Source organism: Vigna unguiculata, chromosome 7 (genome assembly GCF_037176805.1).
Source record: "Vigna unguiculata cultivar grain cowpea cultivar isolate G323 ecotype 2 chromosome 7, ASM3717680v1, whole genome shotgun sequence".
NCBI classification, from domain to species: domain Eukaryota; kingdom Viridiplantae; phylum Streptophyta; class Magnoliopsida; order Fabales; family Fabaceae; genus Vigna; species Vigna unguiculata.
In genome coordinates, this window is record NC_140798.1 from 33236017 (window position 1) to 33249064 (window position 13048).

General features: G+C 30.4%; 1 protein-coding gene and 1 long non-coding RNA gene across 2 annotated transcripts; both read right to left on the reverse strand.

Moving 5' to 3' along the window:
* Positions 1-3597, reverse strand: LOC114190837 (uncharacterized). The gene is made up of 2 exons (XR_014996649.1): positions 2871-3597; positions 1-531 (listed from the first exon to the last, which is right to left on the reverse strand). It is a non-coding gene; the product is annotated as an uncharacterized LOC114190837 (long non-coding RNA).
* A 1005-nt stretch (positions 3598-4602) lies between these two features.
* LOC114192392 (autophagy-related protein 18a-like) lies at positions 4603-7403 on the reverse strand. The gene is made up of 4 exons (XM_028082099.2): positions 6518-7403; positions 5719-5926; positions 5294-5420; positions 4603-4910 (listed from the first exon to the last, which is right to left on the reverse strand). The coding sequence occupies exons 1-4, from the start codon at positions 7238-7240 to the stop codon at positions 4820-4822; spliced, it is 1149 nt and encodes a 382-aa protein (XP_027937900.1). The 5' UTR covers positions 7241-7403; the 3' UTR covers positions 4603-4819.
* Positions 7404-13048: the final 5645 nt, after the last annotated feature.

A 13048-nucleotide genomic window follows, 5' to 3' on the forward strand; every position in this document is an offset into this window, starting at 1 on the left:
TTTATCCTACCTCCACATTTTATATTATCCTTACATAATATGATTACTCACTATTTAGATAAACAATGAAGATAGTTCATCACCGCTCAAAATTATCTCACTTGTGTCAACATGAACATTTATGATTAAAATTTTGCAATGAGTTTGAGGAGCACTATCTTAACACTCTATATCTTTTTTTGTACATTTTTCTTTTTGATGAATTTTCCATTTTCTTTTTGATGAGCATAAGTATTTGTTGGGGTATCCATTTTCTTTTTGATGAATTTTCCCTAATGCATCAACTTGCTCCTCATCTCGCTCATAAACTTGGTTGCATTTGCCAATTACAACAACTCTTGTAGTCCGTCGTTCTTAAAGTAGACAACGCCTTCAACGGTAAGACATTCTAGCTAGTACAGTGGCAAAGCCACCATCAATGACGGCAAAGCCACCACACCGATCCCCCAACTACCCACTAAACCAATCAACGACGCCAGCCTCTCCCCTTCACACGGAGAGTATATATACATTCACGTTCAACAAGAATAACTGAGAAGAAGAATGGTCATCAATTTTAGTAACAAAAAATTATTAGTTAATAAAGAGATTAATTTAGATACCAATTTATCAAATAAAAAATATTGGTTATTAAAATAGTCATGACTAAAAACTTATAATTAGTCTCTACAATTTAGCTACTAAAATCTTGACTAACAAAGAAATTAATTTATAAATTGATCACTTACTATTAGTTACCAATATTTTGGCTATAAAAAAATTAGTTTCTAATTAATTAATTATCAATTTAATAATTAATTATAATTATTTTATAATAATGATTAATTTAGTAATCAATAATTTTTTATTTTGTAAATTTGTATATAAATTGGTTATTATAGTGACTAAGAATTTCTTAGCACTAAAATTTGCTATTATTTTAGAATTTTCTTATAGTGATATTTAAGTAGAAAGAGTTGCGCTCTAAGTATTAATTATATCCTTTGACAAACAAACCTTAATCCAAGATATGAGATTCAAAGCCTAAGTTCAATTTTCAATGAAATAGTTGTTCAAGAAGACATTATCGCATGTTGTATAACTAGGGATGGCAATTAGGGCCTGGCCCGCGGGCCTGGTCCGTAGGCCCACAGAAAAAACGTGGGGTGGGTCAGGATAGTGAGCCCGCAGGTCCGCGCGGGCCTGACCCGCATAGGCTTGCAGCCCGTTTGGGCTAGCCCGCGGGCCGCGCGGACCGACCCGCAAGCCTGCATAAAATTAAAAAAAAAAACTTCACTTGTGTATATTAATTACTTCTTTTATGGACTCTTGCATTAACGTTTCAAATTCTTGTATAACTGAAAAAGACAAATATTATGTAATTTTTAATGTGCTAAAATTTAAAGAATACATTATGTATGTCATAGTATGAATATGATGAAAATGTAGAATTATCAATTTATCATCTAATTCTCCAAAGTCTTTACTTAATTTTGTGAACTTCTTAAAGTTTCTCAATTTTTAAACATTGAAAGTTTTATCATAAAAATAAATAAAAAATTAAAAAAAAAAACGGGTCAAGGAGTATGCGGGGCGGGCTAGTGTTTTCAGCCCGCATAAAGTATGCGGGGCGGGACGGGCTAGGCCTAAACGGGTCGGATCGGCCCGCATTGCCACCCCTATGTATAACTATTTCCTCGCCTAACCCTAAGTTCAATTTTCAATGAAATAATAGATGGAGAAAGATGGTACATGGTCTTCCAACTATATAATACCTTAAGGTCCCTCTAGAATTTCTCTCTTGATAGGGAGGGAGAGAAAGGAGCAGGAATAATGCACAGCGTGATCACAGATGAAGACCATAACCCCTTATGTAATTGTTGTCAGTTACTTACTTAATTTCAATTTTCCTAATTTGACCTCTTCATCAAATTAGAATATTGTTGACATCTATATATTTAATATATATATATATATATATATATATATATAATGATCCAAATTGCTAACAAGGTGACATTCTCTAAAGAGAATATTTAATTCACTCTATTAATTATTAATAGAAGGTCGGGAAAACAATTATGATTAAGATATGGAATCTTAGAATAATAAAACAATTAAGTAAAAGGGTTATTCAAAATTTTAATTTGTAGACCACATAAAAAAATTATTGTAAGAAATCAATGGAATTATTTTTAGTGTTATAATAAGTATATTATCATATTTGTTTATAAATTATTTTGTAAGTAAATATGTTTTCATATCATCAAATATTCTGTGTGCGAGATAAAATATGTAATAAACATGTGCATGAAAAATAATGTGATATAAAATTATATTGATCAATTTATGTTTTAATTAAATTACATTAATTAATCCTGTTTATGGTTTGTTTTTGTTATCACAATTTTATTTGATATGAGAATAGATAGGACTACACTTTTTTAGTCGTCTTACACCAACTTAGGAGTGAACTTAGGAGTGAAAGTAGTATTGAAAGATTGCAAATAATTGATTTAAGGATATTACAAAATATTATTAAAATTATTAAAAAGAATACTAAAAGTTAAAACACTTAACTACATATTTTATTCCATTTCTTTTATAACTTTGTAAAATTTGTATCTTAATATTAACTTATTTTCACATTTTATCAAATTTTGAAAATCTTATTGAAGTAAGGGGAGACGAGACCATTAACTTAAAACTTTGAAATATCTATTTTAATAATCATTAAAACAATTTTCTAAATTCCATAAAAATAAATTAAAAATATGATAATGGATTTATGTGATTTTCATTTGATTTCCCCACAAACATAGAGAAAGAGAATAGATAATGAATTGGAGGAAAAGAAATGTGGTAACTCCAAAGCGAAGCAAGGTACTTACAGGGGTCTCTCTCCATTGTCATCATGGTCATATATGGGTGTTGGAGAAGTTGAAGCATGAACACCACCGGTGATGATGGAGTTCGGCCACATCGTTTTCGCGGTAATAGGCTTCTCCGCCTCCTTCTTCTTTTGCGTCCCAAACATCAAGAGATGGCAGCGGAAACACCTGGCTGCCGAGAAACTAAAAATGGTTAACGAGGCGTTGGAAGCGGCGGAGGAAAGAGCCGTGAGATTCCAAGAACGACACGATAGAATTTTGAACCAAATCTGCAGCACTTACTTGACCAATGCAGAGCTTGTTGAAGCAATAGCGGGTGCTCGAGCCACCATGAACCAGGCCTTGGACTTTGCCCTTCAATTGAGGAAAATTCAATTTAGGATCATCACTTCTTTCCCCGATGCAATCGAAATCGACGTTCGGTTAGATTTGGATGCGTCAAAACAAATTCATTCAGATAGGGTTTAGGTTCCTCAACACCTGCTTCAATCTACTTTCTATTTCTTATCATTTTCATGGCATAATTGTATATTTATGTATTTATTTAGTCTGTTTTAGTAGGTTCTATATATTTCAGTTTCATTTTTTTTTTAATTACAACAACTAAAAAAGTGATCATTTTCTTAAAAATGATATTTAGTTCTCACTTGATTACATATTTTTGTCACTATTTGATTGGAGAGATACATTTCAAATACTTGTACTTTTGTTTTCTGACTTTTTAATTACGAACTCATCAAACACTCAAAGTAACATACGAACTAAAGATTAACAAAATATATGGATAGATGTTATATAACTTGGCACAATTTTATACAGCAATGAGGTAGTGGCAGATGTTAATTGGACCCATTATAAAAGAAATACTGTTAAGTGTATATTCATCTAATCAACCCATTATAAAAGAAATAAAAGAATGAATTATGTCAAATTCATTAAAGACTGTTACAGATGATTAATGATCTATAATAATATTTTTCGAATCTTATAAATTCTCTTGTCAATAATACTTAATGATTAAAATTTATTCAGCCATTTTTTTCATGACTATTATTTTTTAAAATGTTTATTTTAATTTTAGGAATGTATTTTTAAAATGTATTTTTTTAGCCTTTTTAAAAGTAATTACTCTTAAAATGTATTTTTTTTATTTTTTTCAAAAAAGATTAATCATGAAAATGCATCTTACAAAAAGTTAAAAAAAAATATTTTTATAATTTTTTTGGAAAATAAACAATAATTACTTTTAAAATAAACGGGTCCTAGATATAAGCACTAAATAGAAACATTTTCCAAAATTAAATTATAACGTTATTAACTAAAATTAAATAATTTTACTATATTAATATTCGTTATTTTTATCTATAACGTTTAATTAAAATTTAAGTTCTTTATAAATTTAGGCATTTTTAATTAAATTTTTATATTTTTTTATTTAGTTAGATAACGTGTTATATGTCCTGACCATGTTATATATCCTGGACCTGTCATATTAAAAATTTAAAATAATTTTAATAGATCGAAATTAATTAGTGATTTTTTTTTTCAAATGCATTATATTTCAAAATAAAACCTAACATTGAAAGCTACAGGGTCCTTTGTTCCTCATTTACATTTACCGAAAGCTTCAAAAGAAACGGTGTTCAAAGACCAAACATATCCGACCGAATTCAACAGAACCAAACAAATGTAAACATTAGAAGATAAGCAGCTTCAAGGGCTGTAGTGAATCTGGAGCGAATGCTGCTGACAATTCATTCTAATTTGTAATGAGGTGTTAAATAGTTCATATATACAAGCACCCAACAGAGTGAATTGGACAACATTAGTGGATTTAGCAGTACTCATATTTACAGTTTAAAAGTTTCAAACAACGAGGTGAACAGAAAATCCAAATAGTATTGAAAGCAAGATCCACTGAAGTATATACATGATGCATCCATACTCAACTAGAATGTGTCTTCTGCCTTTAGGAAATTATAATATTCAAGTTGGGTCATCTCTCCACCGCTCGCAGAGTCAAACTGACATCGGTAGAAGCTGCATCAACAATTTCAATAAAATTTGGAGTTACAATTTCCATTCACAGGAAAAATACCAACCCAGAAAACAAGGAACTAGTGCTCATTTTGGATACAACGTTATATGTTTTTAAGACTATCATAAGCATAAAACGTTATATGAAGCCACCAACATTGGTCAATTTTTAGCAAAACAGTGCACAGGTATACACATAAATAAAAGTTTAATGCAGTGATGATGTGAAGTAGGCTCTAGAGGCTAGTCCTAAAATCATTATTTCACCATACTCAATGTTTAATATCTCTTAAGCAACACTCCTACCCCATTTCGAAAAACAGAACACAAAAAGGCAGAGCATGACAAACTTAAGAGAGCACAAATATGATGCACTACTGACATACCTGCCATCCATGCCTAGTATTACAATTGTATTCTTTTGATGGCCAAATGCAACAATATACTGCAAACCTTCTTGCAAGCGAAATTGAGCCACGGACCACTCCGAGCTAAAATACTTAGGTAGCACACCTGTAAAAACAGACAAAATTATATAATCACAAGCAACAAATTTCACCACAAAATTATTAATTTCAAGACTCTTCTTGGTAATGTTGTGATCAAGGTTCTAAAATACAGTCTAAAGCCTCAATTGCAGTTGCATCAGCTGCATTTGTAAGCAACATCAAGGATTATGAGAAAACTGCAGCTGCAATTGCAATTGTATTGCAAGACAGCAACTATTGTTGTTCTGGTTCTTTCACAATCACAAACCATGACACTAAATTTCCAAAAAACATCATTCACAAAAAACTCATGGCGCACAAACCTTTAATAAACGAAAGAGATGAAACAGCTGTAGGGTTAGCAGGATTAGCCTCCGAAGTACTGTTCGATCTGTCATGCCCCATCAGTCCAGAATCAACCTTCAGGTTGAAAACATGAACGGTCCCCTTGTCACTTGAAACAGCCAGCCACTGCGCAGTAGGAGAGAATGCAAGGCTGTATATCTCTGCTCGGTCTGCACCCCTCCTTACCTGAAAATAATCACCCACAGATTCCCATTCAAACCTCCAAATCAAATCACTTTGATCTCACCACTAACATCTCAAAACATTAAATGCAATTTATTTCTCAGTTACTAAGCACATATTTAGCTCCGATTATGCTAGCCGTATCAGATTTATTTGAGCAAATCACAGACACCCCCGTGATTTCTTAGAATTCCACTCAACCCCCTGTTCTTTTAATCCTACAGAAACCCTCTTAGTTACTTGAAACACATTACCCCGACACCCTTTATTGTATATTGAGTGCAAACTAAAGAAACCGAAATGGCGCCAATGTAATTTATTCAATTTTTATTTAGTATTTATTCATGTTGTATTGGGAAGATTTATAGGAGGATTACACAAAGGAAAAGGCTTGAATGCAATTCCTTACTGCTTTTCCCATCAAATTTTTAGTTTCATTAACTTATATAACCCATGTTGATCTTTGATGCAAAATTGAAAAGCTTTACGATATAAATTACCAAAAGTAAAACTCTAATTCTATTACCAATACTAACAACACCTGAGATTTATCCTTGAACAAAAGAGAGAAAGAGGAAATGACATTGAATTCACCTCTTGGAGCAATGAACCATCGAGGGTATTGAAGAGCCTAATGAGGGTGCCCTTGGAGCTGGCGGTGGCGAGCAACCTGCCATCATGCGTGAGAGAAAAACACGCAATTCGGGAATCGTGCGCCATGATGAACTTGGTCCTCTTGGAGGCGTAGTGCTCAACCCTAACCTGCCCCTTCTGCAACCCGGGGCAGACTAGAACCATGGTGGCCGAAACGTGGGAGAGGTCGCAAAGGCCCTTAGGGTTAGCGATGGTCTCAATTTGGTGCAGCACCTTGAGATCGGAGAAGTTGTACACAAAGATCTTGTGCGCCAGGACCACCACGATGCGGTCGCGCCGGAGACGGACGCCCTTCACCTCAGAGCGGAAGGATAGCTCGCCGATGCAGCGGGACTGGTGGTCGTCCCAGATCATAACCTTGTTAGGGGGGTAACGTGGGTCGGCGCCGCCGCCGACGAAGGCGAGTATGTTGCAGCGGAAGAGCATGTGGACGAGGCCAACGCCGCCGCCGGGGCCGAAATCGCGGCGGAAGATCTCCCGGAAAGGGTCGCAGTTGTAGATGCGGAAACCGCGGTCAGTGGCCGCGGCGAAGCATCCGGAATCCTGGTTGAAGGAAAGGTGGAGGAGCGTGGCGGCATGGGAGTCGGGGGTTTGGGCGGCAGTGGCGGCGGATTCGGAGGCTGGCTCCTCGGAATCGAGGGCTTGCGGTGGTGTGTGGGACATTATTGGGAATGGAATCGATTCGATTATGGTAGAAATTGAAGTGTTTTTTGATTCTGAAGGAAGGTTTTGGTTTTGTGTGGAGTTGAAAATTGGAGGAAGGTGAGGTAGGTCCAAGAGAAGGGAAGTTGTATTGTATTTTGTCGTGTTGTGTTGTGTTGGATTGTCTTCCTGTTTTGCAAGGGATGTCTTTGTGTAAACATGGATTTTCACAATCTTAACTACTTTTTTTTTCTTTCTCCTTCTAAGACAAATATTAAAAACTAATATTTATTTTAACCTTTGAACATACCTAATTTCACCCAAAGAAAACACGAGAACTCAACAACCTCTGACGTGTATCTGCTATAATACATGCATTCTCTATCCCCTCCAGATTTTTAACTTACATTAATTACATTAATAAACACACCACCTTTTCAAAATAAAATATTAAGATAATATTTTTCTTCTGATATAAATTGATTAATTACGAATGTAATAAATTAATTTGAAATTTTGGAGACGTATATTGTAATAAAATAGCAGTGGTTCTGAAATTACATCTGCATGAACCTATTTGTAACTTAGAACAAACGTCAAAGTTGTAAAGTTAAATTACTTTTCCATAAATTTTAAATTTGATTAACAATAACAAACTAAATTAAAATGATTATGCCTTCTTTAAGTTTATGAGAGCAAATAATGTTTGTTTTCCAATTTTTTTAAATACGTACACGTTTTGTTTATTTTGGAGACTGAAATGATTTTTTTTTCTAATTTACAGAATTAAAACTATATTCATTCTATGCTTTAAGAACTAAAAGAAGTAAAACTTTTTCTTACTGAGTTTTTAGTTCTACCAATCAAATATCTTAATAGGGGCATGATAATTATATGTATTTCTCTTGGGTAAATCATGTTTTTAGTTTATTATTTTTTATCAATTTCACATGTTGGTCGCTAAATGGATTACTATATCTTCAAATGTTGCTAATTTAAGATTTTTTTTTAAGCTGTAAAATGTTATAATTTTTTTTTCTTCTTTAAGATATTAGTGTTGTTGATTCATTTTAATTTTTTTGATAATACAGCTACACGTTCTTAGAATTTAATGAAATAATAAAATGACAAACATCAAATTATGTTGATAAGATTACAAGAATAAAATTAGATGACAAAATTCGTAATTGAAACTAAGCGAGAAGATGTGTGATTAAAATTACATTTTTGTTACAGAATTTTTAGGATTTGAACACTGTTCATCAGTCCTGTATTTTTTTCTTTTATAATTTTTAAGAGGGGTATTTTAAAATTTAAGAAACATATCATATGTATTGTAATTTATAACTTATAGTTACGTTTGTATACATAGAATAATTGTTTGTATACATCTACTATTTGGATTATAGAAAAACAAATCCAAATAAAAATAGTGTCGGATCAAACACAACATTAATTTATGGTCTCTTATTTATCTACTGTAGTTTAAGAAAAAGTAAACAAATTTAAGAGTTTATTTTTTCTAGTTATTAATACTTTCTTAATTTCATCTTACTATTCATAAAGATATTATTTGATATATTTTTTTTAATATTCATTGCGATTCACGTTAATTTGTTAGAAGATACTAAAATTAATTATTAAATATATTTATCGTTTCTAAATAGTTATAAAAATTATATTTTATTCACAAATATAAAATATTTACTCTTCACATTTTATAAAAATAATGTAAAACCATTTATAAAAACGTTCATATTAAAGTATAATATAACTTAAATTAAAAATAAATATTTACCTAACACCGTTAAGACAAAATATTTTAAGGTTAAATGTGTTTTTAGTTCCTTAACTTTTAGTGAATTTTGGAATTAGTTTATTTCAAAACTTTGAACCAATTTAGTGCTTCATCTTTCAAAATACGTGAATTTAGTCATTTTAATCAAATTTTGGTAGGTTTATTTGACATTTCAAGCGCATTTTATAATAATATTTGACTTAACATTAAAGCGAAAATGTGTCAAACAGTATAAACAACTTAAATACAATCCTGAAATGCGTACGAAACATAAAATAAATATACAGAAATTTGATTAAAAAGACTAAATTCATGTATTTCGAAAAATGAATGACTAAATTGGTCCAAAATTTCAAAATAAACTAATTTCAAAATTTACTAAAAGTTAAGGGACAAAAACATATTTAACAACATTTTATAATCTAATTTAACGGTAAACATACATTTTTATAATAATTTTAATATTAAAAACATATTTAACTAAAGGAAATACAATTATCACCTTTTTTTATATATTTTTTTTACTTATCTATCTTTTACTCCTCAATTCTCTTCTTGACACCTTTTTCTCACCATCCAACTTCAACTCACTTGACTTCATTACCACCAACACGTGGAGAAGAGGAAAATTGCTAGATGGGTCCTACCATATTAATGATAAAAATAATAACTAACTAAGTAAAAATTCATATATTTTTTTTGGAAGATGCATCTAATTAATTTGCAAATGTATTATTCTATTCTATTACTCCTATAATTAGTTTTTATTGAAGAAACATCATGTACGTACGTATATATTCTTCTATTCTATTATATTGACTACATCTTTTTTTTTCACACATCTATATGGAATCCTATATGGTATTTAAAATTTTGAAATTTTTATATTTTGTGTCAATGAAATTGGATTTTCTTCTACCTCGAAATTCTTTTTACATTCTTTCCTTTATTTGTTTCCACTTTTTTTGTTCTCGCACTAGTTGTTGTTGTTGGGTTGATTTTGTACACTCTATTGATGCAGTTTTTCCGACCCCTGTCTGTAAGATATTTCAAATCCTAATTTATTTTCATTTCATAAGCTTTGTGGTTACTATTGGTTTTGAAAAAAAAGAAAACACAAATTTTATAGATTTTTGTCTGTGAGGATTTCTTTTTTTAAATGCTCATTGTTAGGGTTTGATGGGATTTGGATTTTCTATTACTTTTGTGTGAAGGCAATGAAATAAGTTGCAAATATGTTGTGTTTGGGACAAAGCTTACACTACACCTGAATGGCAACTAAGTTTTTCTTAAATGGTAACATGAGGTAACTTTGCAATAAAATAGGGTATGGGAAGATGTTGAATTCTCAATTAAAAAATTAAAAAATGGTTGAAATAAGCTCTTGTGCCGTTGCGTTCCATAATGTTTCTATGTACTTGATTTAAATCAATGATATCCAACAAATAAAAAAAAAAGTTAATCTTCCAAATTAAAGAAGGTAATCTCTCAAATTTAAAAGATAAAATAAATTTTAAAAAAGTATTTTAATTTCTTAAATTTAATGTTTAGCATTTAAAAGCATAATTTTTTGGACTTAATTATTATTTTCCATTTGAATTCCATTTGTAGGATAAAGATATTTGCATTCCTGTAATAAGGAAAGTAAAAGACAACACAAAGGTAAGGGAAATTTTTGCATATGGATGGAATAAATTTTTACAAATAACATGATTAATCTCTTTAAACAAATATAAGCTTGAAAAGTATTTAAAGAAAACACTTGATATAAAACTTTGAATATTTTTTATTGACGAAAAGTTAATTCATGTAAATTTTCAATCTTTTCGTACATAGGACGACAATTATTAGATGCATGTTTTTACTACAATAATATCCAAGTTTGTGTTTAGCACAAGAAGAAAAATATTTGATCCATATCATCCCTAATATCATGATTCTACTTTTTTATATATATTTTTTCCATTTCATTCATAATTCCATATACAAACAAACAATTTCTTAATTAATCATAAAAAATAAAAAATGACAAAGTTATAATACATTAAAACTTTAATCCTAAATCGCACGAGACTATACAACATTATACAGTCTCATAATTTGTATGATTAATCCTTTATAACCTCCTACAAAGACCTAGTTAGTAAGACCATTGACAAAGATAAGATAATTCGTTCTATTTATAATATTATACATGAAATTCTATCTTAATGTCACAAAACTACTATACTTGAAATGAAATCTTCTATAAATCAACACGAAAAACAATCTAATAATTAAATCTAGTAATATATACATGTTAAAGGTCGTAGAAATTTGTACATATATACATGTTAAATCTACTAAGATATACATCTTGAAAAGTCACCTCGATCCATGTCAGATCTTTAATGAAACTTGTTGTATTTCATGATAAGTCTTTATCGGATTGGAATCAAAATGATCATTTTGAGATCGGTTATTCCCGGGATGGTATATCATTACATCATCCTTTCTTTTTTTAAGGATATCTTTTAAAATATTAATAAGTTAGAAAATAATAACTACCTTAATAAATATTAACTCTAAATGTTGGTTTATAATATTTAACGAATATAGGTTACAATAATAACAAAATATCACAAAATCTTCACATTCTTGTCCAGGCCCACACCAATCTTTGTAGTGATCGGTTTAGTACCTATCTTGGTGTTGGTCGACTTCAGAATGATATTGAATTCCTTTTTCGATCTTTTGTATTTTCTCTTTTCATAACTCGACCCTTAGGAGACCTTCTTTCATGGGTGGTTGTGAGATTTTTGTTAGAATCGAGCGCTTACCATTAGGTCAAAAGCTATAATCATTAATCAAAACACAACTCTTTTTATTTACAAGTTACAAGTTACAAGTGTAATAGCCCAAACGTCACAATTCGATTGTGACCTAGGCCACTTGGTCTTTGTCATGGGACAATTGATACTACTTGCAATCATCTCTCGCTCAACAATTGTCTTACTAGAAATCTCACTCTTAGGTGCAATACCAATTGTTTGGTATTTCGAGGAAGGATTACTAGGGAGATACAACACCAATGAGACAAGGGATTGACTCCACTTTTAACCCAAAAATCTTAAGACAATGAGTTTATGTGTCTTCATCCTTATACGATGCCAAACTTTCTCATTTTTACTTAATGTATAATTTAGATTCACTTGGATTCCCCAACACTTTCTTAATAGCTCGGTCTTATGGAAACATGCTTTCCTTATTGATTGTATGCTTTCTTTTGAAATTAGTCCTTATAAACTTATTTTCCTAATTCATTGTATGCTTCTTTTTTTTATATAGCTCGGTCTTTAGGAGACACACTTCTTGTCAATTGTACATGCTTTTGGCCTAAACATTTTTTCAAACTGATTGTGTGAGAAACGAATGATATATTTGGGACAATACATATTATATATTATATTCTAAAATATTCCACTAAATATTATTTTAACTATCTTATATCAAGTAAAATATTTCATTATCATTTATCATCTATACCTATATATAATTATTTTTAATAAAAAAAAGTATAGTTCAATAAATTTTGCTAAAATAAAAAGACACAAAAATAGTACTATGTATTTCCACTAGTAGTCTAATAAAATAAATCTTTTAAATTATAACTAACTACCCAAATTATCTTTTACTTCAAATATCTATTTAATTTTGTTAATTTTTTTTAATTATTATAATTTCCAAGGAATTCCAATATTTTTTTGAGATTTTCAAAGAGCCAATTACACAATTTCAAATTTTAACAATATGCATGTCTATGCAATCACATAATCTTAATAGACTATTTTTATTTTTTATATTTTCATTTTTATTATAATGTTTAGAGATTAATAAAAGAAACAAATTATTCATCTCCTATGTATCTTTTCCTTATTATTTTCTATGGTTATGACACTATTAGAAATTCTCACATTACATAGGATTTTTCTTACAAACTTTTTAAAAAAATTTATAAAAAAATACTTTTTTCTACCATTTTTTTTTTGTAA

What these genes read in the sequence shown, in the direction of transcription:
- LOC114192392 (XM_028082099.2), bottom strand. Translation starts at nt 7,240, where the DNA reads ATGTCCCACACACCACCGCAAGCCCTCGATTCCGAGGAGCCAGCCTCC. An exon ending in ATGGTTCATTGCTCCAAGAG is followed by an intron (nt 5,927 to 6,517) that starts GTGAATTCAATG and finishes GATTATTTTCAG; the next exon opens with GTAAGGAGGGGTGCAGACCG. An exon ending in ATCTCTTTCGTTTATTAAAG is followed by an intron (nt 5,421 to 5,718) that starts GTTTGTGCGCCA and finishes CTGTTTTTACAG; the next exon opens with GTGTGCTACCTAAGTATTTT.